A 26,579-nucleotide genomic window follows, 5' to 3' on the forward strand; every position below is an offset into this window, starting at 1 on the left:
GTATCCAGTATATCAAACACTTCTCTTATTTGGGGATTTAGGAACCAATCCAACTCCCATTTAAGCCAGTGGAAGCCTTTGACTTTAATGGGAACTGGATCAAGCTCTTTGATATTCTTTCAGAGTCTTGCTTTCTGCCAGTATTTACATCACTGGTGACTTTTTTGTTGCTGTGGTTCAAATTGGGTTTGCATTTAGTTCCAGTGGGAACTATACTGTGAGTACCGAATACAGAAGAGACCCTGAGTTGAGACTCATGAGTCAGTTCCATCTAAAATGTTTTGAGACGGGATTAGAGGAAACAATATAATATGGAAGAACCATCTTGTTAGCTATATGAAATGTGAAGCTCCCTTGATTAGCCAGCAGAGGGATTTTGAGTGATTTGGGAAGCACTCTGCTTTCTTGAACCCTTTAGGCCTTGTCAGTTGTCTTCTTAGTGGCAGTAATGGCTGCCATTTGTTTTGGCTTTGCATCAATATGTTGCTGTTAGTACTACCATAAACATAAGAAGCAATGTGGTTTCTGATGGGAGTGCTCCATAACTATTTACCTGACAAAAAGGAGATTATCTTTAAGGATTCCTGATATGGAATGTTGAGTTGAAAAAAAACACACACACACACTCACATGCACACTCTCTCTCTCTCTTTCTCTCCACCCCCCACCCCTCCAGGAAGTGTTTCATGAAGAACAGTTCTTAGGTATTCCTCAATCCTCAGCTGACACCTGAACAGCAGAATGCAAATAACTCTGCTGTTGTTAACAAGGTCAAAGTTAAAAAGGAAATGTGCTACACTATATGAGGATTTTCTTGTTAATGTGCTGGATGGCACCATTGCACATTTGAGGAGACTGATATTTCACTTGTATGACAAGCACCGATCTGACAAGGCCAAATGACTTTGTGCTGGAAGGCGCAGTTATAGCCACATGTCATTTCCATAGATTCATAGACTCATAGACTTAAGGTCAGAAGGGACCATTCTAGTCATCTAGTCTGACCTCCAGCACAACGCAGGTCACAGAATCTCACCCACCCACTCCTGTAACAAACCCCTAACCTATATCTGAGTTACTGAAGTCCTCAAATCGTGGTTTAAAGACCTCAAGGTGCAGAGAATCCTTCAGCAAGTGAGGTTTAAAGACTCCATGCTGCAGAGGAAGGCGAAAAACCTCCAGGGCCTCTGCCAATCTTCCCTGGAGAAAAATTCCTTCTCGACCCCAAATATGGCAATCAGTTAAACCCTGAGTATGTGGGCAAGACTCACCAGCCAGCACTCAGGAAAGAATTCTCTGTAGTAACTCAGATCCCACCTCATCTAACATCCCATCACAGATCATTGGGCCTAGTTACCTGCTAATAATCAAAGATCAATTAATTGCCAAAATTAGGCTAACCCATCATACTATCCCCTCCATAAACTCATCAAGCTTAGTCTTGAAGCCAGATATGTCTTTTGCCCCCACTACTCCCCTTGGAAGGCTATTCCAGAACTTCATTCCTCTAATGGATAGAAACCTTCATCTAATTTCAAGTCTAAACTTCCTAGTATCCAGTTTATATCCATTTGTTCCATCTTACTTCTGGTTGTTTTAGAAACCTAGCTATCTGGCTCTCACCATTTCCCATTGGAATTCCACACAAGGCCAATGGGGGACATAATTATTAAATTAGGGGCAGCACCAGGTGGCTCACGAATGTTTTTGTTAAAGTACCTTTCCCTTTAGTTTGTTTGAGCCTTGCCGGCATTTTGAGAAGAACCCAATTCAATGTATTTTTATGGATTTTATTAAAATAATAAGCAGACAAAATATAAAACTAAATAAGCATATCACTTCCTAAATGACTCTACTTCCCTAACCAATTAAAAATCATACAGTGCAATGATTCAGTTCAGATCACAATCAGCATCAAACTGATAAACAGATGAATTAACAGTAACATAAAATGGAATTAATACATGAACAAGAATGTGGAATGAAATCAACATCTGGACAAGACATATAATGTCTACAATAAAATCACGAGGTCACTGTAATATGTGAGGAGTCCTTATACATACTCATCCCAGAGATGTAAGGAGATGTAGTCTTTTTCTCAGTCCTGAAATGCCACTAAGTGTTGATTGAAGGATTTTCCCCCTCCCAGCTAATTTTCCCCCTCCCAGCTAATTTCTCTACTTCCAGTACAGCAGTGGTTAGCCATTTGTGATTTCCCTTTTGGGCAGAGTGATTTAATCTGATACCTTTAAGAACTCAGGGTGACACCTTTTGATGTGGGGTAGGATCTGCTTAGAATTTGGGTTGGTATATGATTAATAGGGCCTTTCTAATATAAATTTATATTCATGTGCTACTACCTAAACACATACACTCACATTCACCCTTTAAAAAAGTTAGAAAAATCAGTAAATTAACTGCAGGCATCCCCAGGACTGTGTTAAAATAAGAAACAAAAAGGAATAATGTTACTTATCTAAGAAAAATGTTCTGCTCTTTGACTTGGTTGGTCTTTAGAGCTTCAGAGTCAGGGGTTTCAGTGTAGGGCACTAGGTGATGTTGGCTGTGGTCAATACCATATGATGGCCAGTGGGATTCATCTGGGCAGCTGTCTTGGCTGGTCTGTTGAAGTCTGGGTCTCCTCTTTCCTTAGGACTAGTCCAGGGAATGTTGGGGAACCAGCCATTGTAGTGACCTGAGAGGGTCCAGCCATTGTAGTGACCTCTTCCACTTTGACCTTGAGCTTTAAAGTTGTGATTTGAGCTTGTAATATCCCAGAGCACCTTTCCAGAGATTTTCTAAGCAATTTGGGGAATCCCAGCTCTCACGCCCCAACAGCACATTGCAAACCTGATTGTGTGGAGTCAAACTTAATCTCTGGTCTCTTCTGGAGGCTCCCCTCCAACTGGCAAATGTTTTTCAATAACCATTCTAAACCAAAAACATGGGCTTTATTTTCAAAAATACAAGAGCATGGGACCAACATGTGGTGCCTCCATGGAAGGGGCTTCAACCCTCTCCTCTACATTAACAATGGGAGAATCCCATGCACTGCTACAGACTAGAGACTGAATGGCTAGGCAGCAGTTCTGCAGAAAAGGACCTAGGGGTTACAGTGGACGAGAAGCTGAATATGAGTCAACAGTGTGCCCTTGTTGCCAAGAAGGCTAATGGCATTTGGGGCTGTATAAGTAGTGGCATTGACAGCAGATTGAGGGACATGATAATTCCCCTCCCCTATTGGTGAGGCCTCATCTGGAGTACTGTGTCCAGTTTTGGGCCCCACACTACAAGAAGAATGTGGAAAAATTGGAAAGAGTCTGGAGGAGGGCAACAGAAATTATTAGGGGGCTGGAGCACATGACTTATGAGGAGAGGCGGAGGGAACTGGGATTGTTTAGTCTGCAGAAGAGAAGAATGAGGGGGGATTTGATAGCTTCTTTCAACTACCTGAAAAGGGGTTCCAAAGAGGATGGATCTAGACTGTTCTCAGTGGTACCAGATGACAGAACAAGGAGTAATGGTCTCAAGTTAGGGAGGTTTAGATTGCATATTAGGAAAAAGTTTTTCACTAGGAGGGTGGTGAAACACTGGAATGGGTTACCTAGGGAGGTGGTAGAATCTCCTTCCTTTGAGGTTTTTAAAGTCAGGCTTGACAAAGCCCTGGCTGGGATGATTTAGTTGTTGATTGGTCCTGCTTTGAGCAGGGGGTTGGACTAGATAACCGCCTGAGGTCCCTTCCAACCCTGATATTCTATGATTGATGAAGGGGTGTATCTGTCTCCTAATCCACTAAGACCTCACTGCTTCCATGTTTGTGATTTATGGTTTAGGAATAACTCTCATTGTTTGTAGCTCACTCACACACCTCATTCACTCAGCACTTCTTAACATAATCTTAGGACCTCTGGACCAAAGCAAAAAAATAGGGATTGACAGTGACTTAACTGGGGTGATAGGTTGCCTTTATTTTTACAGGGCCTAAGGATAGAGGGGCCTTTAAGATCTTGTTAACCTAAACCTGATTTCAGATAAAGCAAATTAAAGTTTTACACATTAAGCCACACTGCTTTAGGCCTGTATCCCTCAGAAGGCTGATGGAATTCAACATTCTCTATTCTCTTCCTCTCTCCCTCCTCACTGTCATCTATCTCCGTTAGCCTGGTTTTACTTCACCCGTAAAATTTCCTTTCCTCTTGAAAAGTCCTTTCCCTCAATTTCAAAATAAATGCTGGGCTAAGAGTACTTTGTCTATTGGTCTAATTGTGTTTTGCCTTGTTTTGAGCAGAGCAGGCACATTACAAGAATCTTAGAGTGCAGAACGGGACCGTTAAAAAAAGAACTTATTTACATTTAATTTCACTGAATTCCTTATTAGAGGGTTGAGATGTGAAAAATGGATACATGTCCCTATGAGAGCCCTGTGATCCTCTCACTCAAAAGCTGCCTGTATTAAATGGTGGTGCAATATGTGCCAAATGCTGCCTTTGGCTGTCTCTGCACCACTTCCATAGATTCCAGTTGGGTCTTGTGTGTAGTAGTTCCTGACACACAGTCCTATCTCTGAAGACTAGGCAGAGATAACCTAACTTATTTCATGTAGAACCACAAACTCACTTTTAACCTGTGCCAGTAGGAGTTAATGAATGCTTTATTTGCTAAAAGATGAAAAAGAAACACTTTATTGCTAAAAAAGATACCAAGTCCCCACTGAAACAATTTTACTTACTATTGAAAATGATACAACCACTTTGGGATTAGGATTAGTGCCAATTGGTTGATCTAGGCTAGGATTAGGGTTGGGGTTGATCAGTTGCCCCAGAGTAGGGCTATGAGTAGAGCTACTATTAGGGTTGGATTATCATGCGGCCTTGGGATAGGGTTAGTGTTAGGGCTAGTAGGTGGACCTGAGCTAGCATTAGGATTTGGGTTACTGGATAGCATCAGGATAGGGGTAGGATTGGGGCTACCTAGATGGACCTGAGGTAGGGTTAAGGTACTTCAACACAAGGGTATCCAATATCATTTGCATCAGCATGTCAAATGCTTGATGCTGGGGACGTTTCCAGTCAACAATCTGAGTTAATGCACAGGTTGTGGTACTGCAGCCAGGTGTGTGGACAGAATTTGGACAGAAAATATATCACTTCTATGAAGCACAGTACCCCTTTCCCATCCACTGGAGCTGGCATATCTATAACTGCTTTGATCTTCTTGGGCTCTGCTATCAGTCCCTGTGCTGTGAGCAGATGTCCAATATATGTCACCTCACAAGTCACGGTTTTTCTGGGTTGAGTTTTATGTTCTTGTCACTGCATCGCTGAAGAAGAGCTTATACTTCTCTATCATGATCTCCTTTGGCATCAGTATCATTACTTCTTTTGCCTACAATGAGGATACCATCTGTAAATATTTTCACACCAATCAGTCCTGTCAGCAATTGAATGCGTCTTCTCTGGAACACTTCTTATGTCCCTCAGCATGCACAGCCATCTGTAGAGACCAAATGGTGTTGCAAAGGTTGTCAGCATCCTAGACTCTTTATTCTGGCATATATGCCAAAACTAGTTCTTCATATCACAGATCATAAGGATTCTGGCTCCGGAGAGTTCTGGCAAGATGTCATCAATTATGGATAGTGGCATCTTTTCAGTGGCTTTGGGTGTAGGCAGCTGCATAATTTTCCTGATACCACACCATGCTGCCTACCCAGGCTGTACAAGCCTCTAGCAGTGCTATGAGACACCCATAATCTCAGATTTTCTAGCTCCTTGCATACTGGATTACATATTGCCACTGGAATTTTCCTTCATGATAAGTTCCACTGTGGGGTCTATTTCCAGTTGCAGTTTTTCTTCAAGGCACCTGTCAACTTTGAAACATCACCATAGGCTTTTAAAATGGTCTCCATAGTCCAGGGGACTCCCTTTTGCTTCTCAAATGGCAGCTATAAAATTCTGATGCTGCACCCTGCTCAGATCCATGGCTTGTATGGCCGTATTCCCCACGGAGAACTTGAGCGACTCCCTGATTCAGGACAGGTTACTTCCCTGCTGTTGTCATCCCCCCCCGTGGCCAGGTATGGGAACAGCTTAAACTCTTCTTTCCACTGGGCCCATTGCTGGACTAGGTTTGGTGTTGCAAATCCAGGGCTCTGGATGGCGTCAGACCAAGTGCCATGGCTCAAGCTGCCAGCTGCTGCACTTCAGAGAACTCACTGCTCAGATGCTGCCACCATGTTTCATTAGCAAAGAGTGAAGCTGAGTGCAGTAAAGCACTGTTCTGTTCACATGGTTGAGTTGCTTCCAGCCTAACTCCTGCATTTCTTGTTTTCCTGGTGTTCTCCTCAACAATAGCTCCTCCAAGGAACATGAGCCCTCTGAATCCATTTCCACTGATTGTGATACAGAGGGGACAATTCAAGCCAACAACTAACACAACCTCAATAATAGAGAGGAAATGCCCAATTTGTCGCACTCAAAATGTTTTGCAGGAACATCTCTGGTCTGATGCACTTTTGATGAATCACAGGCAGTGTTCTGATGGAAGCCTGCATCATTTTCTTGTGGGCTGCTGGAGACCCAAGGTGGACTGCTCCAAGCCAGGACCAGCCAATTAGGGTGAAAGCAGAGCTGGGTCCCTATGCTGCCCAACTCCTAAGTTAGTAGCCCTGAGAGCCTGGAACGAAACTATATTTCCAAATACTGACATTTCCCATGAATCAGAAATCCCGAGTTTCAGCCAGCTCTACTCAATACCATTCTACACTTATATTCATGTATAAGCAGAGTACACTCTTAAAAGCACCTTTGAAGAACATTCCTCTTCATTGAAGCAACTGTCACAGGATTATCTGTCATGTCTTCAGGGTGGTAACAGAGATGTCTTGTCTTGACTATTCTCCCAGAAAATGAAGAGAAGATTGGAGACTCCGTGAGCCCCGGATCTTTAGAGAAAAATACTAGATATCCTGACTGTTATTGATTGAAAAGATATATTGTTTGGGCATCATATTCCCATCATTTTTTTAAAAAGTGCCTAGAATAATAAACCAGCCATTGATGCAGGAAGTTATTGTGTCAGAAATAGTATTATAAAACTGGGAGCATATACAATTTTTTTATACTCCAGATCTCTCATTTTTCACAGTGCAACAGCGTTAGTTGATAACAAAACCTGTCGCATCTGGTATGTTCATGAGAAATAATAAATGTGATAGTCACATGCATTAGTTCTATCAATGGCAAATGAACAAGGATTATAGAATAGAATGAAAGTAATGTTTGTGACTGAGAACATAAGAGAATTGAAGAAAGATTTGCCAAAAAACACTGGTAACTTTGCTTTACATGAAGGCAAGATGGAGATAGGGAAACTATATTTTTTGTATACAGCAATTGCTGCAATGAACTTGGACTCACGGAAACTAGGTTTTAGTGGCTGGCTCTGACACTGGCTTAGTATGTGTGATTTGGGGCAAGTTACCATCTCTCTGGGGTTCTCAGCTTTGTCCATTTGTAAAATGGGCATGATAAAATGTCACTCTCTCTATAAAGTGCTTTGAGATCTATGGATGAAACAAACTCCATGAATGCGAAGTGTAAGTATGCAGCTTTGGACTACTCCATATATAAAAGCACTAGAGTTGAGCTTTTTATTATTTATTCGTTTATTTTAGTGCCTGGCACCATAATCATCTTTTACAGAAATGAATGGCCCACGGTGTCCCCAGCCAGCTCTGAAAACAACAGACATTCCACTGAAACACAACTTTATTCCATCATAGGTTCAGTCTCTGTTGCTCCCCTAACCCTTGAACTGCTGGTCACTAGAAAAAAGATGGCTGCTGAAGCTTCTGCCTCTTCCCCTGTGGTCCTTACCTTGCTTGAGATTTAAAGCCACCGGAATAATATTTTAAAATTAGCAATAAATATTGTGTTATATTTTTGAATTTGGGGACAGTAAAAGGCTAACTCAGCAGGTGCTCAGCCCTGGTGTGAGAATCAGAGGGCTTTCAATGATTTCTACCATTTTGGAGAAGTTTTTGTTACCGTTAAATTTCCTTTGGAGCATTTTTAGTATGGCAGGGCTGGGCTTGATGGGAAGATTTAATGGCATTTTTATTGCCACTCCTTTTTTCTGAGCTGATCTTGAAAGGATCCCTAGCATGATATATGAATCCTCTTCTCTTTGTAGAGCTGACATCAGATACAAAGAAAGCAGAGCACATTTTAAAAATGAGCCTTTAAGCTGGCAGGAGGGGAGAAAGCTTTTAAGATGCCTAGAAGTTGCACAAGCAACAGAAGAAGCAAAAACATTTTGATTTCTGTAGTGCAACGGTTCTCAACCCACTGCCTGCAGGCCGCACGCAGCCCAATTAGCTGCGCACATAGCTGCAGCCCAGCTCAGCTGTGTGCAAAAGGCCTACCCAGGTGCTGGTTCAAATTCAGGTTCCCGGCTGCCTGGTATGGAGGGGTCCAGCTTGGCTGCCCTGCCGCCTAGCATAGCAGGGTTGAGGTTGGGGTTGCTGGCTCGCCCCACGTGGCAGGAGTTCAGGGTTGGGGCTGGCAGGGGGCCCCGTGAGCTCCAGGGCTCCTGGCTGACCACATGAGCTCCGGGAAGCCATCTGGGGCAGCCGGCCCACCCCATGTGGTGGGGGTCTGGGGCAGCCACATGGCAGGGGTCCTGGGTCGAAGGTCAGGGTCTAGGCTGTCTATGCCCTCCCACCCGGACCCTGTGGCCCAGGTAACACATTGTGGATCACATATGCAGCCCACAATGCGTAATAAGTTGACAACCACGGCTCTATTGGCTCTGGGTTTGATTCGGTGTGAGGGGTGGGGAAATAAACTCCTTCTCCCCTTTCTGCTTTTTATTATATGGAATAAAAAGAAGAAATATTTTATAAGATACTTCCCCTCCCACATAAGGAAAGTCACTGCTGATCTTTTTTAGGAAACATACTTCTCTTTACTATGGAAATTACTGTAGGAAACATCCAGTCAGAACCCTTGTCTGAGCCCTTAATGTAAAAAATATGGCAAGGTACTCTTCCATGTCTTTTGTTCCATTGGCTTTTAAGCACAACCGGTGATTTAGACTCCTCTGAAATCATAGATTAAAAAAGGAAAAGGAAATTAATGATTTCTGTTGTTTTGATGTAGATTTTTTCTTTTCTTTCCTATAATCTTGGTATATTATAATAGCATTTTTGAGTGTTCCTGGGAAACAGCACCCTGCAGTTTTCCTTAGATCATTACCATACCAACTGTTGTCCAGTGACTGGGGGGGTGTTAAAAGTCAAATTAAAGCAAATGTGTTTCCTCTGATTTTCCTTTCCTGTATCCTCCTGTGTCAATCTGTCTCTCTCAAATAAATGTCTTGCACCACAGACACCTGCTGTTCCTTCTGGGGCTTTTATTCTTAGCACTCAGACAGGTCAACCCATCCATTTGAATTACCTGCTCCTGCAAATTTAGCCATCTCTTGTATGGGGAATCTGTTACAGAGCCTAAGATAGCTGAACAAAATCCAAGTCAATATGTACAAAAAGTAATGGCATTAAGTCCCTCCTAAAGGTTTCTGTCTGACTTTTGTCACATGTTAGTTTGCCTCTGTAATCAATCATTGGCTGATTACTTCCCTTGCTGTGGGTTTTCAAAGTGAACTACAGTTAAAAAGCTATAGCAGAAGAGGAAGGGATTATCTTGCATTTATAAATTGGTCAATTTCTTATTTTTCCCCCCTTTGAACAGTAAATCACCATTTGACTCCTCCCAGATCTGTCTTTAGGTGCTGAGAGAGCTCCTAGGAAGGATTTTCCACCAGCCCCCTTCACCAGTGCATTGATGAGAGTACTGGCTTTTGGATGCCAGCAATTCTTCAGCTTATAGTTCAAATACTCAGGAGAGAATATAAGCTTTTCTCAAGCGCCTGCCCACTCTCTTTGTAGGCAGGGGACCTAGGTTTTAGTGCTGGCTCTGCTATTGACTTGGTGTGTGTGATGTTGGGCATGTCGGTTTTCTTTTTGCCTGGTCTCAGTTTATTCCTCTCTAAAATGGGAATGATACTGCTTGATCTTTAAAAAGAGCTTTGAGACCATGGCTGAAAAGCACCCAGTAAGTGCTAAGTCTTGTTATGCTGTTTTAGTGGTGAATGGATAGTTAAAAGGTCTGGGTATGCATGGGAATCTTTATTATAAAAGTGACTTTGCCATGTCAAATCTGAACTCATCTGATGGGCAACAGTAGGACCCATGAACAGGTTTGGGTATAAGACACATTTTTTTGTAAATGACTCAAAGAGCACATAACTGTTTCCTAAATGTCCATGTGACTTGGGGATTAATAACACTATAAAACACCAAATCTCACTTCTCCAGAGAGCCTCACTGAATAACAAATAATACTGTCATCTTCAGATTACTCACCACACAATCTATTTTCTAATCAATCTCAGAGGCCTGGTCTACTCTTAAATGTTTTACAGGTATAGCTATGTTGGGGGGGGGGGTGATTTTTTTTTTAACTAATAAACTATGCCAGTAAATGCCTAATAATGATATAGCACTTTTATACCAATCTAACTGTGTCGATACTAGGAGGGTTTTGCTGGTTTAACAATACCAGTATGACTGTAACAATAAAAAACGACACCCTCCTGGTATAGACAAGTTCTTAGTGAAATGACATGGTTAGAACTAAGGTCATGGGTTTCCCATGTTAACTTGAATGCAGAACTGATAGAGTGTGAGTGAAAAGTCCCACAGGAATATTTTCGATCAACTGTGGATTTAAGGATAACTCCATCAAGGGGGATGAAAAAAAATCACAAGGCAAAAAGCAAGCACTTATACCTGCATCCTGCAATGAGCTTGGATTGGATATGAGGATAGGGCCCTTAATATACATTCTGTTCCAAAAAGTTTCTGAATAGAAATATTCTGAAAGCAATAGGCTTGCCCAGATGTAATTGAGGGCAGCATCTGGTTGCAGAATATTTATTATTGATGCTGATACACAACCCACAAAGAACTTGGCTTGAGTTTTGAATCCTAAGGCTGTTCATAGGACTGGTGGTTAGATAAAAACATCTTTTTACTTGTAAACTAGGCACTTCTGCTATGGAGTCACTCAGGCACCATAAATGTAGAATCCCATGAGCCCATTTCTTCAAAGTCATTTTCAGAGTAGAACTGAAAAGTGACATTTTTGTTCTGTGATCGAAAGCGTCCCGCTCCCTGACTAGTCTCAGATATTTTACAACTGCCCACCTTTCCTTGACAACAGACAAGCTCGCCAAAAGTGCATCCAGCTTCCCACCAGTCATTCCCTGTTGGAATGTCACATAACCATGTGCATTCGCATGCCGAGTCCTTCCCCCCCCCTCGACACATTTGCATGTGTCTGCCTGCGTGCACAAATGCATATGTTCACTTTCAGGCACACATGCAAACACACACATACACAGAGTTTTACTACCTCTGTCTCTTCCTGCCTATCTGGTCTCCAAATCATTTTTTAAATGCTGCCAAGTGCTCTTTTGAGTCTGCCAAAAGCTGAAAAAAGCATTTGGAGAAGCAGCAGCTTGGGAATAGAAGATGCTCAGAGTTAACTGTTAATTATGTAATTCTAGCAGTAGGGCTCACGTGTGACCAGTGACTGTTTTACCGAGGGATACTAAAACCAGAAATGGCCTCTTAGAGCAAAGTTAAGCATTAAAATCTTGCCTGTCTTAAAAAAAAAAATACAAAATCCCCCTCTCTTCCCGACCTGCATACAGAACTGGTCCAGAATGTGCCACAGATCTCCACAGCCAGGATCAGCAGGAGAACTGTCCCCAAAATCTAGAAATGTTTCCTTCAGACTTTAGTTTACCGATATCCAACTCCCTGTCCTGCCCCCCTTACTCAAGTCTGCATAGCATCTTGCTCTGGGAGAGAAAGTGTGGAGTGTCCTTTAAACTCTCTGATAAAGCTTAAACCTAACATCCAGGCCAGCAGAGCTGACCAATAGACAGAGGACAAGGCTGTGTCCCCACCCATTGCCTGCACCCTCACACTGTATTTGAAGTAGCTCATGCCCCTGGTGACACATCTCTGAACAGAGGGAGTATGACTGTGCCTGGCCCCTTAGAGGTGGCTTAACTGGGGACAGCTGCTTCCACTTTACACCACATACCCATGTCAGATTTAGGCCCAATTTAGCCCCATTTGCAAGGCTGCATAAATGGCAGATTAAGATTCTGGGCCTGGCACGTTAACTGTGTGGCTTCATGCCCGCCCCTGTTTTCCTTGATGGGAAAGACTAGCCTCACAGTTGAGAAAGTAGCTTGAGACTCTGGAAATCTGGTTGCCATCCCTGCTCTACCATAGGCCTCGGTTAGTGTTTGGGGTAAAGCTACATGGCATTTCTTCTTCTTTCCCAATAGGTTTTCAGCTTGTGTAAAAAACAAAACAAAACAGGTCCATCCCTGTAAAAGACTATTCGTTAGCTTGCCATGGTGCACTGCAGCTCGCTCACTAGGAGCCCAGAGGACAATGGGGGGACGTATCGGCCCCGCAGCTCCTGGGAATGACTGAAAAGGGAAATTATCCCAAGTGCATGATGATCACTGTCCAGGAAAAGCCTCTGTATCTTTGTCCTTCTAACCTTTTCCTTTTTTCTCCCTCTCCAGTTTGTTGCTCAGCCAAACTGCCAGCAGCTGTTAGCTACGCTTTGGTACGACGGCTTTCCAGGATGGAGGCGGAAACACTGGGCAGTCAAGCTCTTGACCTGCATCACCATTGGACTGCTATTTCCTGTGCTTTCTGTGGCATATTTAATTGCACCTAAGAGCAGGCTGGGACTGTTCATTAAAAAGCCATTTATAAAGTTTATCTGCCACACCGGTTCTTATCTAACCTTCCTCTTCATGCTACTTCTGGCATCGCAGCACATTGTCAGGACTGATCTCCATGTGCAGGGACCACCTCCCACCGTCGTCGAATGGATGATCCTACCCTGGGTTCTAGGTAAATCAGAGGAAACACAAATATGCCTGCGTCTCCACTGGCAGACTTGCACTCATGATAACTGCATGTGGATTAATTGCTAGTCTCGATGTTATCTGCTTGTAAATAAGTTTGGCAACCAAATTCGGAAACTTCATTAACTTCTGCCCTTCTTCTGGAACTATAGGAGTAGGGCTGTTTTGTTGTTTTGATTGACATCTCCTGTGTCTTTTGGCATAGCCCTCAGGAAGCTGCACCAACCTGAGGTAGCCGCGAGAGGTACTGTGTCCCTTTGATGCACAATTCTGTCCTCACTTCCCGTTTGCTCTGAGTGGGGAAGGGGAATCATAACTGGCCTCTACAGCAACAAATTGTGACACTCTCAGACTGGCTCCACTGCACTGGCTGGTGCATGGGGGAGGCAGAGCTAAGAGTCTGCTCCCTCTTTTCCCATTCTCCACCCATCTACACTTGGGGGGAGTCAGCAGGCATAGTGCCCACCTTCTCCTGTGCACACAATCCCAATGTAACCTGTACATGGGGCATCGGGGGGAGACTCCTACTCTGCCTTATCCCCTGGCGCTGGCACATAATCCAAGACACAGTCTAGCTCTCCAATATGAACAGGGGAGAGCTGGTTATTGAAATGTCAAAGTAGAAGCTGCCTCTTCCATCTGATTAGTGCAGCCCTAATTGTGAAGAAAAATGGGTGACAGCTTCCCCGTTCTGCATGTTTCACAAAAGCAAAGAATAAAGACGATATGTTAGCATGGGACCCAGCTTAAAGAGCCATCAGAAGCATAAGAGCAAAAAACCCACATTTTGATACGTTTGATGAGTCAGATTCATTTCCCCATTCAAGCTGAGCTGCCTTGAGCTCAAATGCACACTGTGGCAAATAAAACCTCATAGACTCATATAGGAAACACAAGCTCTCCTTTCATTAGGCTCATATCTGGCTTCTTTTACTCTACCTTGCTCTTGTGTTAAAATGTACCTGCTCCCATGTACCATTGTCTTAGGCTGGAGTCTCATTGTGAGGCTCCCTTAAGAGACATCTGCTTCTCCTGATGAAAACAGACTGTAGGGCCAAGAAGAATATCTGCCAAGGATTGTATGGGCAGAGGAAAAATTCCACACTAGTGTTCTTGCCGGCTACCCCTCTCAGTTCCAGCAAGCCACTCCTGCAAGATCAGGTGCTTCCCTCAATGTAGAGGCCATGTGAATACAAATACTTTTAAAAGGTATAAAATAAGAGAGAGTTGTTTCCTCACTCTCCCCCACGAAATGTGACATTGCAAGGCCGCTCATGATGCAGCTTCCCCCTTAAGTCATCCCTTATCCATGAAGGTGCCATCTTCCTGCTCTACAGCTGGCACGTACAATCAGGTCCAGTGTTTGGAACCTGGATTTACTTTAAACTGAGCCCTAAGGTTCTGGGCCCAACACGCTCACTTTGGGCCCGTCCCTAATCAGAAGGATGATTCATAGAATGGCCAAGCCCTGGGTTAGGACTCAAAGGAGTTCAACTCCTGGCTGTACCATAAGCTTTGTGTCTCACCTGGGACAGGTCAGTTAACTGGAGCTGACCGGATCATCACAATGAGATTTCAAAATTTGTTTTTGGTCTGCACTGGAATGAAAACAAAACCTTTCAGCTGTTTTAGTCCGACGTGTGTGGGAGACCCAGATGCAAGGCCTGGCTCCTCCTGTTTCCACAGCCGAGTTTTTTAGCCTAAGTCATTCCAAATCAGGGACTTGTACTTGTTTAGCCTCTGTCCCAGGCCAACAGAATAACCTCCCCTCCCCCTAGATATACGGGTTTCTCTTGCTTGTTCTCTCCCCAGACCCAAAAGCCTTCCTGCTGAAACTTCTATGGAAACTGATGCATCTCCACAACATTTTTTGGCTTCAACAAAACAGCACATTTCACTGACATGAAATGTTGTCGAAAATGTTCTGCCGAGCTCTGTATTTCATTTCTCTGTGCCTGCGTTCGCCAGGTGTGAAGTGGAGATGTGATCAAACTTCCCTACCTTGTTGTGTTGTGAGGATAAATTAGTTGGGGTCAGATTCTGTCTGCTTTCTCTACCCTCTTTGTGCTGCTCTGGTGGCATAGGGGAGATGCTGAGTTGCCCTAACATGGCATCTGGGAATTCCCCAGACACAGTGGGAATCCCTGGAAAATGTTCCTGTATGAACGGGGGCCAACAGATGAATTAAGGTGATCTTGCCCCGTCCCATGTTCTGTACTGAACACAATGTTTATAGTGCTATTCTTCTTTTGAGGGATGCACCTAATCTATCAAAAATCACCATCTGCACTACCGTCCAGTGTTGAGCAAGAAATTCTCCCAAGTCCCTAAATCTGCAGTGGGCCAGAAAAAGACAGTCAGGTTGCAGCACTGGAAGGGAATCATGAATAACAAATTAATAACAAGTTTCTCTTTAAAAACCCATCTTTGTGCTTACGTGCTAGTTAGACAATTTTTAGAAAATTCTAACTGCAGATGAAAGGATGGGTAAAGGACAGAGTTGCGAAAATGTTAACAAACTTTTTTCCCCATTGTGACCAACTCTACCAAAAACACAGAAGAGTTTCTGCTACTTCACACAGGCTCTCCCCCCACAGCTCTCACACAGCCCGAGCCTCATTCTCTGTAGTCTACAAACAATAGGAATTAGCAAATGTGCAACTGAAATGTACATGTGAGCACAAACCTTGGAATAAACAGTGAACCCATCGCTTTTTACTACCACTTCCCACATCGCCAACTTCATGTTTAAATTATATGAAATTTTATGGAGAAAAACAGATCTTCAGATAAGATGCTGATGTTGGGAAGAATTTACTATTTTAGTGTCCGTTTTTTTTACGAAATATCTGTAAGAGAGAGAGAGAGAAAGAACAGGCACGTACAGTGCAGACAGCATTACAGTAACTATAGTAACAATGCTAACTATGATTACTCACAATAAATACAATATAGTTGCTCTTCAGCAGAAGCTGCTCCATTGATTTTTTTATTTTATTTTACTTTGTATATGCAAAGATTTTAAGATAGCTGTAATAAAATTACCTTATTGGTCATAACATGCTGCTGACCTGACCGGTGACCTATCAGGCTTCAGCCAAGAAAATGTGATTGATGTCTTTATGTTTGCAACAATTAATTTTCATGTTCTTTGTTCTTCATATTGAACCTTTAAAGCCCTAGAAAACAGACTCAACTGATATCCCAATTTGAAGGATCATGTCATAATTCTGTTGTTGGATGTTCTCTTGATGCATTTTCTTTCTTTTCTGATTTAAGTCTTGGTTCTTGAGTCACATCCAAGGTTGTAAACTCAATGCAAAATACATGGGGAGAGGGGTAACATTTTCATAAGTGCTTAAGGGACATAGGAGCAAAAGTTCCATTTTCAAAAGTCATGTAGGCACTTAGGAGCCTAAGTCTCATTGACTTTCAGTGGGACGTAGGGTATGAATACACTGCAGGCAGGGTGTGTGATTGTAGCATGTGTAAACATACCTGAGCTAGCTTTAATCTAGCAAGCACAGGGGCCGGTAGCAATGGAGCTGCAGCAGCATGGATTTCAGCTCAGGCTAGCTACCCAAGTGTGTACCCAGGGTCCAGGGCAGGATTGTATAGTCTGCACTGAAATCTGTTCTACTGCGGCTTCACTACTGTTGTTACCCGTGCTAGTTGGATTTAAGTTAAATCGTGTGTGACTACATATGCTACAGTCATACCACTCAGTTGCAGTGTAGACATACCCTTATAAGCTCCTAAACCCCTAAGTGACATTTGAAAATGGGACCTAGGCTCTGAAATCAGATAGGCTCTTTTGAAAATGTTACTCCAGATGATTTAGGGGAGTGGTAATGGGGTATGGAGCCTTTCGTCACGACTGTAGGCAGATTTAGCCTCGGTTAGTAACAACTGAAAATAATTCCCTGCTGAAGGCTGGGGGCTGGCATTTGTGAAAGGAGTTGATTGGCTCAATCCAGTTCCTAGTGCACAAAAGTCCATGTCACAAAAACCACCGCCACAAATGGTGGTAAGTGGAACTCTAGCTGACAGCCTCAGCAAAGAGGCCATAAACTGAAGGCCAGATTCAATACCGTTACTCATGCCGAGTCGTTGCTTGTTCACAAGCAGTCCTATGGAAGTCAATGGCACTATTCATGGAATAAGGTGACATTTATGAATGTGCCTGGAAAATGGATGTGACTCTTCCATCTCAGGGCTGAGGCAGGTTGATGGAGGGAAGCTTGTGTTACTGTCACCTGTCTTATGGATAAGTGTAGGGAAATCAGCCTTCAAGGCTGTCAGATCATTAAGGAGCACTGAGTTACCCTTAGAGACTACAGTGGTGGGTGCTCTGTTAATAACTAAAACAAATAAATTGACTCAAATCATGTATTTATTTAAATCAATAAAAATTTCCCCTGGACCAGGTTACTCACACTTTCTAAAGGGGAACTTTGGCCTAGAACAGTTAAAATGAATGTGTGTTTCATGCAGCATCTCCTTGTGCTTTGTATGTGAAGCACTGAGCAGGACTGCTTAAGCCTGCCTCGTTTCTTTTCTGATTGCATTTCCCATTCTCCTGTAAAACGCTCAGTAAGCAGCTTTATTACATTTTGTAGGAAAGGAAAAAGGATAAGGCATTTTTTCCCAAGAAGTTAATTTATAATTGCCTTTTATTACTTTGGATTTGTTCTGCTTTAATGGCCAGTAATGTTCCCCCAGGCAGATAAACTCTCTTTCTTTCCACAGGTTTTATCTGGGGAGAAATCAAGGAGATGTGGGATGGTGGATTCAATGAGTATGTACATGACTGGTGGAATCTGATGGACTTTGCAATGAACTCACTCTACCTTGCAACTATCTCCCTGAAAATTGTTGCTTATGTCAAGGTACAGTAAGTTGGCACATGTGTGTGAAAACTATAGTACACAGGAAATTATCTGTCAACCCTGAAATTCCAGCTCAGCAAGAACAGGTGCCCATATCACAAGTGGTATTAGTTGCCATCCTTGTTTGCAAACTCAGTAGTAAAGTCAGTGACTGAATTGGCTTGGAGAATGAGCATGTTTCTCACCACATACAGGTTGTCCTGCCTGATTAAGGTTGAGGCACATTGGCTGGGTGTTGTGTGGGGAGTTCACATAGCCACTGCCCACCTTGTAACTGTGGGTAAAAAGTATCAGAGGGATAGCCGTGTTAGTCTGGATCTGTAAAAAGTGACAAAGAGTAAAGAGTGAACCTCAGTTTCTGGATTGTCACTGAGTACCGTTCAACTGTGCTAAATCCACTTACACTGTTACAATGAATCCAGAAAAGGGAGATCAGAAAACAATTAGAGTTTTATAATGTAAATGGGGAAAAAGGTAAAATATTCTGTTGAAATTTTACAGCTATGCTGCAGATTCCCTACTGTCAGCTCCAGTAACTGAGCTAGTGCATATCATCCCGTTCATCTTCAAACGCACCTTTCAGATTTATAAACATCTGATGCTCTACATTAATTTATGCGCAAGCTTTGAAGCGAGAGGACTGCCAGAAGCGCTCTCTCTCTCTCTCTCTCTCTCTCACACACACACACACACACACACACAGCTCAGTCCCTGCATTCCCTCAACACAGAGTCTCCCATCAACTTTAGTGGGAATGGTGTGTTTGCAGAATCTGGCTCACAGAGTTTTCTCTAATCTTTCTGGTGTTCAGAGAATCTGTGGGCCTGGTTCTCCTCTCATGCTGGTGTGAATCAGGAGTAACTATTGAAGTCAGTGGTGTTACAGTGCTGTAAATCAAACATGAAGTAACCCTGTACTCAGATTGGGAAAGTCCTTCCCCACCAGCTCCCCAGATAGCGTGACCAGATGTCCTGATTTTATAGGGACAGTCACGATTTTGGGGTCTTTTTCTTATATAGGCTCCTATTATCTCACACTCCCTATCCCAATTTTTCACACTTGCTGTCTGGTAACCCTATCCCCAGAGTTCCTGCTTCTGAGGCCATGCACCACTGAAATTACAATTCCAGACCTAGCTTCCTGCTGCTTTAGACATGGGTCTGACGCTGAATATTTCTTTATGCGGGGGGTTTAGGGCAGTAGATCTACATCACTTCACACTCACTAGTCCCCTTTCCAAGATCTCCCCCCACCGTCTAGGGTTAGAAGAGAACCTCCACAGGGTACAGCTCCTGGGTGCATAGGGGATGCAGTGATGAACTTCGCCAGCAGGGGGCTCTCCATAACCTGACCTCCTCCTCTGCATTGTGGATGTGACTGGTCCCACAGCAATTAGGGCTTTCCATTTTTGCTGCTCCATAACATTGGTTCCACTATGTACACAAGGGAAGATTTTACCGTTTTTTTTTTTAGCACAGCAGCTTGAACTCAGATCCTTGCTGGGGAAGTTCACCGTTCCAAGGTTCTGTGTTCATTTGTAGCCAATTATAATGTAAGGAGATAGGAGAGAGATGGGGAAACTAAATATTTCACAAGCTAGCTGAAACAGGAAGGCTATAGTATAAGCTCTCAGATAAACAGACCAGCACGGGGACCATTTTAAAGTGCAGAAAACTGCTTACTGCTGAATTCGCACTTTTTAAAAAGAATGCCAAGATAGCAGCTACTCCCTGATCAGGTTGTTCTGCATCAGTATCAAAGCAAAGCCAGATTACATTTTTTTCTCCAGACATTTACAGCAGGACAGAAAATTAAACACTTGAACATTTGGTCTTTGAACTGTGAGCAATAAAAATAAAATAGCTGGAAATTGCAAGTCACAGGAACAAATCAGCAACCTGGCAATTCTCTTTCTCTGAGACACACAGCCACTTACCCCCACGCCCACCAATAATACCTAAAACACCAGGCACAAACAAATACACACACAAATGCAGCACACACAATCCCAGCCATGCATGTCTGCAAACATACGGCTACACACATTCTCTTTATGGACGAGGGATTCATACCTACAAAACCGCGGGGCCCTGTATGCAAATGCCCACACTCTCATGCAATCATAAAGCTGAAAGGGTGGCTAATCCCACTGAGCCTCTGCAGGCCCTGGCCATCCATGGGTATGTTTACACTGCAGTTAGGAGCAAGCCTCCCTGCCTGGGTGGACAGATTCATTCAAGCAGGGCAGCCTTGCTAAAAATAATAGTGGGGATGGTGCAGCTTGGTCTGGAGCTGGGCTGCAGCAGCCTAGGGGCCACACCCGAGTTTCTGCCTGTGGTGGAATGTCCACATTGCTATTTGTGGCGCAGTAGCTCAAGCCCCGCTAGTGTGAATCTGTCTACTCAGGTGGGGAAGTTCAGTCCCAGCTACAGCGCAGACACCTTCCGTGTCACATCCTCTCTATGTCCTAACCCTTCAGCCCTGCCACGCTTTTCCGATATCAGAGGACTGCGGCATTCTCACTAGATAGTACCCTGACCTTTCGCAGCCTGGCTCTGCAGCTCCTCCTCCTGGCCCACCTCTCCAGTCCTGTGCTGTCTCCTAGATACAGGTGCAGCACTGCCCCCCAGGCTGCTGGGCACAGCTGAAGCCACTACATGCCCAGCAGTTGGCACTCCATTCCTCAGGTGTCCTCTGCCAGCACAGCTCCCTTCTCAGCTTCTCTTCCCTCCCCCACCTCTTCAAAATGGAACCCCAAATCTCTGCACCCTGGGCCTCATGGATACATCAATCAATATAGGAACATGCCAGTAGCTATGCCAGATCAAACCCATAGTCCATCTAATCCAATAGCCTGCATCTATCAGTGTCAGATGTTTCAGAGGAAGGTGCAAGAAACGTTGGATTGGTCAGTTGTGGAATAACCAACGGAAGTGTCTTCATAATCCTGGTCACCCAGAGGTTGGCTTGTGCCCCGATGCATAGGGGGTTATAACTCTTCTGATGTTCTACAAATTCTTTGTGTGACTGGGAATGTTCTAAGTATTTGTGTAAATGCCTAATTTGTTTTGAATTCTCCTAAACTCTGGCCTCAATGTTATCTAATGCCAATGAACTCCACAGATTAATTAAGTGTAGGGTAAAATGTATTTTATCAGTTTTAAATTACCTGCCTTTTGAGATCATTAAGTATCCCCTTGTTCTTGTATTATGGGAAAGGGTGAATGGGAGAGCCCAGTCTACCTTTCTCTATACCTGTTCTTTCTCTGGTGTCTAAACAGCCTGAACCATTTCAGTCTTTTTGTGTGTCTAATCATTTTCTTTATACATCTCTGCTATGCACTTTGGTAGGCTGGGCTGACACTGAACATGGCATTCCAAGTGAGGAGGTTCCACTGATTTATATAGTGCCATTACAACACGGCCCTGAAAAAATGCCATTTTTTAAATAAAGATCTGTGAGATGAAAAAGGCCTCGTCAAGCTAAATCCTGGCAGAGAGCCACATGCTGTTGGGAAGTTTCTCTCTAGCATGAAAAGCGGAATTTTGAACTTTCTATGCGAATCTGCTTCCCAAGTATTTGATTCTCTCTCACCAAGCTGTAGATATAGATATATACACATATATGTGGTTGAGGTACTAGCAAAGAGATAACAACATCTGCGCTGTTTGTTAACATTTAAGGGCCAGCTTCAAATCCAGTTAACAAAGTGAGTCCCTGGTGTTCATGGAAGTGGAGAACAGCTTGGAAATGTCAGAAGCAATCAGAAGTCATGTAGAAACGCAGCTGCACTGTATCTCAGCTAGATTTTCAAGCAGTATTTAGGCGCCTGTCACTGGCACTGATAAAACCATTGCTTAGCTGCCCCCTAATCCTGTACGCCTCTGAAGTCCCCTAGGTGCCTAAACTGCTGCCTGTGAGCATATGCAAAGCTAAGTCCTGATCACTAAGTTGCTCACTTCCTAACTCATGCCTAGGCCTTGGCAGGATTCACAAACTAGGCATTTCCCTGCCTACCTTTCTTGCAGGGCCTGATCTGGTAGGTATTCTCAGAGCATGCCTAATACACCCAGAGGACAGCCAGGAGCCCTATATCTCTGCTAGACCACTGATTAAAGCCCTTACCCAGGATGTGGGCAACCTGGGTTTAAATCTCCACTCTGCCTGATTCAGAGCAGGGACAGGAACACAGGTCTCCCAGATGATTGCTCTGGGCTATGGGAGGAGAGTCTCTCTCAAGCTCTCCCACCTTGCATGAAATACTTAAAGATTCATTGGACCTTCAAGAGAATGACTCTAAGCCCAGTAGTTAGGACACACACATGGGAGACCTCCAATCAGTTCCTTGCTCTGAATCCAACAGAGTAGGGATTTGAATCCAGGTCTCCCACTTTGTGAGATGTTGTGGTGAGGAGGGGAACCATGACCTGTTGTTCTTGAAATGGCTTAGGTGCCTAACTCCAGGAGAGAGTTCATCGCTTGGCTGTGAATTCTGAGCAGAGACAGGTGCCTAATTCTCTTTGAGGGGCAGGGCTTAGGTCCCACCCCACTCCTCAGTATTTCCTACAGGTGAGCTTAGACAGCTCCCCATTCCACAGGCTGGCATCTGTGAATCCCTATTTTAGGTGCCTAACTCTTCCTACACAATCCATAGGGAGCCTGGTTGCCTCACCTGGGGTTGCAAAAGACACAAGGTGGCAGGGTGCCGGGCGATGTGATGTTTAGTGTTGCAATGCCTAAGTCCTCCTTTGTGAAGCCCATGATTGCTTCTACTTATCTCCTTGAAAAGTTGTGGTTTTTATGCATTGGACCTTAAGATTTAAACTGAAGGGTCTTACAAAGACATCTCCATCAGAGTACAGTGTGTTTATTTTAAAGGTTACAAAATCTATCAGTTGCTATAAAATACTTGTTACTGTAATTGCCATTCTAGGAACATTTTTTGCCTTTTTATGTGGTACATGGTAAATGAACAGAACTAAGAGGCCAAATTCAGCCCTGGTGTTAAAAGATCTGATTCTGATCTGTTACACCATTGTAGGTCAGCCCAATGAGGGGCGTCCCTTGCTATTCTGGCACCCTACTCTGTGGGAAGGGGGCTGGCTTGGGGGGTAGAGGGAACCACTCCCCAGCACTCACTGGTAGCATGGCTGGGGTCAGGTCCCTGCACTTCCCGCCGCCAGTGAGTGCAGGCCCGGCCCTGCTGCAGTCCTCGGGGCAGGGCTGGGGTGGGGAAGAGGCGAGGCGGGAGCGGAGCAGGGGTGGGGGCTTTGGATAAGGGGTGGAGTGAGGGTGGGGCTGGGGCAGAGCAGGGGCAGGAAGAGGCGTGGCTAGCCTGGGGAAGAGGCGGGGCAGGGGCCGGAGCAGCATGCAGCTGCATAGGGCACCGGGAAATTTGGTTCCCCAAGTTTCCTGGTGCCCTATGCAGCTATGTACTTTGAGTATGGGTAAGGACGGCCCTGAGCCCAATGGAGTTACACTGATGTCAATAGAGTGCACTTACTTGTACAGGGGTATATTTGGCCCAAAGACTTCATATGCTTTTATAATTGCACTATAAACCTAGTTAATTTTATAATTGATGCATTCAGATGTGTCCAGTGTTCCAGCTGTAATTATGACCTCTCTTTTAATGACTTTCCTAAAATTACCATGACAAATTAACTAATAAGAAAATTAATGTGAGGAAAGCATTTCAGTTTTGGGAGGCTGGCTCTGTTTGAAATAAGAAGGAGGAGGAAGGCATACAGTTATCAAATTCCATTGTTCATCCATGTTTTCCATCCTTCCTTTTCCACTCTGCTCATCACATAAAATTTTCATCCCAAAACCAAAGGACTTAATTTTTGAATCTAGCTCAAATGCAGCCAGCACGCCAGTAATCGTTAGTGAAGAGCTGATCTCACAAAACTGTCACACCTGAGGACAAAATCTCACAGGAACAACTTGTCAGATGTTGACTCCATTGAATTCAAACCTGAGCCTTAACCACTTCAGCTTTTTAAACCTGAACCCTGAGCATTAGCTAACCCTAACTGAGATCCAGATTTGAACACCATCTGTTCAAGTAATCAAAAGCTGGTTAGTGTACTGCATAATGAAATGTTGTTAGCAATTGTGGCTTTCAGGGCTATGTTAAAGTGTTTCCTGCACCATTAATTTTTGTACCCTTGTTATTTCTTTCAGTATAATGGTTCTCGTCCAAGGGAGGAATGGGAAATGTGGCACCCGACACTCATTGCAGAAGCTCTCTTTGCAATATCCAACATTTTAAGTTCCTTGCGTCTCATATCCCTGTTTACAGCAAATTCCCACCTGGGCCCCTTGCAGATCTCTCTGGGACGCATGCTGCTAGACATCCTCAAATTCCTTTTTATCTACTGTCTGGTGCTTCTGGCTTTTGCCAATGGACTGAACCAGCTTTATTTTTATTATGAGACTAGTGCCTCGGAGGAACCCAACAACTGCAAGGGGATCCGATGTGAGAAACAGAACAATGCCTTCTCCACGTAAGACTCCATTCCCTTTCTGTAATGCTGACTTTTGTTGCTTCCTACCTTAACAGTCTCAATGCACTGGCTGCCAATACCTTAATTTGTCAGGCTGGTTGGTTGATTATGTAAGAAAGCTCTGAGTGAACTGGGGCAGACCCTTTGCTGAAGTCTGCCTTTTAACTGTCATGAACGATACTTAGTCTGGAAATGGGAGCCCAAGGTCCTCATTCCAGAGCACAAGGTCTCTCCATATGATGTGATGTTTGTGACCCAAGGGAGGTGGTGATAAATCTCATAGAAATTAAACAATGAAAAGAGCTGCTACCACCAGGTCCTCTGGTCATCTCCCATTCAGTGCAGGATGGCACCCTACGTATACACTGGAAGATATTTTAGTAATGCCCCCTGTGTAATTTCAATATCCTTTAGAAAATCACAGTTGCTCCTCAGAAGGAATAGTTTTTGTGTGATTAGGAGGAAAAAAATAAAGAAAGTGTAAAATAAAAGTGAAGAAATAAACCTATGCGTAAAATAAACTAAAATGATGATAAATAACAGCAATATAAAACAATATCCATTAGGGCCATAACAAGTGCTCTATGCAATCAAATTCAAAGAATGAAACTGACTTGAAGTCTGGGAACATAGCATAGGTTATAGCCCTGGTGATACAGCTAGGGCAAAATTCTCATCTCACCTGTGCTGGTTGTACACCAGTGTAACGCTATTGACTTCAGTGATTTTACTGACACTGATGTAGGTTAGATCAGAAAGACTTGGAGGAAATGCTAGTTCTTTACTGAGGAACTGCTATATAAATTGCTGGGATAACTGGCACAGATCACGGCTGAAAAAAACAAATGCAAACTGAAGAATAACTGGAATTGTCTTTCTTGTGCATTTATTTTAATGAATAATAGCCATAATATTGATAATAATCAGCACCAGTCCAACTGCTCTTGGTGCTTTTACAGTGCTTGAAAAATACAATAGAAAATAAATAAATAAAACACAAACTAGCAGAAGAGATTATTATTCACCACTTGATACTGGATCAAATAAAACTTTCCATTAGGCTCCCAAATTCTCCATTCATCTTTCGCCCAAATACTTAGGATTAAAAAATGAGCTTTGCAACATGTCCACGATGTTATCAGATCCAGGCACTGACAGCCCCCAAGTGTGCCAGGCCTCGGGGCAGAAGAGCAACTGCTCCAGCTATTCTGCTAATGCTTTCCTCTTAAAAAGAGCAGAATCGCTTATGTGAAATTACATCCCCTCCTACCAGAGGCCACATGTCAATAGCTCCTTGTGATCAAAGGTACCAAAGGTGGCAGATCTGAAAGAAGCACAGACATGTTGTCGTTCTCCTTTACTTAGAAGAGCTCTTCAGTCATTGCAAATCAGAAACATGGAGGGCTTGGTTAACTCATTTAGCCCAATATAAATCTGGAGTGAAGTGAAGAGAGTCACATGGTGTTAGTCAAAAAGAATTAAAGCCCTTCTTTTTATCCTGTGGTAAAAAATTTTAATGCCCCTGCAAAAATGTTTTGTGCTCCCTTTGCAGCAGTAAATTAACTAACAAACATTATTCCTGGAGCTGATCTAAAGCTGATCCACAGAGAGAAATGTTTTGGCAGGACACAGTGCTCTACAAATTGAAGTTTCTAACAAGTGAAAGGCCTGAAGCTCTGAGGTCAGAACCAGATTCAGACAACCCTAGAGTTGAAGGGTACAGGAGGGAGGGAGTATTTGTATCTGGGATTTCTGTTTGGGCCCATCTTTATTGCAAGCCAGTTACTTTGCTGCGTTCAGTGCCATCCGATCAATGAAGGAAATAGCTGTTTGACTAAAGAAAAAAGCACATTTGGTCATGGGGCAGGGGGGATGATTTTCAAGTTTCTAAGAGGGTGTAACACACAATGGGGAATTAAAAAATAATATACAACCACTTGACAGAAAGTGCACAAATCAGTTTGACAGCGCTCTTTAAATGCAGACCACTCATTCTCTGGTACTGCTGTGCATTTAAACCTCATGCCAACGAGACTGCCTCACAAAGAGAAATTTGAGGGGGCTCGGCATCTGGGGACAGAGGTTTGTTTAAAACAAAGTAGCAGTGGGTGGGAAACATTAGGACCCAGCTCCCTTGGCAGGGGGCAGAAT

The 26,579-nt window shown here is 43.6% G+C and overlaps 1 protein-coding gene across 2 annotated transcripts in view; it reads left to right on the plus strand.

Annotated features, from left to right (window-relative positions):
- The window catches only part of TRPC5 (transient receptor potential cation channel subfamily C member 5), a 133,509-nt gene that overhangs the window by 79,643 nt on the left and 27,287 nt on the right, over positions 1-26,579 (plus strand). For both annotated transcript variants that reach the window (XM_032766983.2, XM_032766982.2), the window contains exons 4-6: positions 12,679-13,015; positions 17,779-17,918; positions 24,106-24,428. In XM_032766983.2, coding sequence (XP_032622874.1) covers positions 12,679-13,015; positions 17,779-17,918; positions 24,106-24,428 — 800 coding nt within the window. The remainder of the gene's footprint in view (positions 1-12,678; positions 13,016-17,778; positions 17,919-24,105; positions 24,429-26,579) is intronic.

The sequence above is a fragment of the Chelonoidis abingdonii genome, chromosome 8, assembly GCF_003597395.2.
Source record: "Chelonoidis abingdonii isolate Lonesome George chromosome 8, CheloAbing_2.0, whole genome shotgun sequence".
NCBI lineage: Eukaryota > Metazoa > Chordata > Testudines > Testudinidae > Chelonoidis > Chelonoidis abingdonii.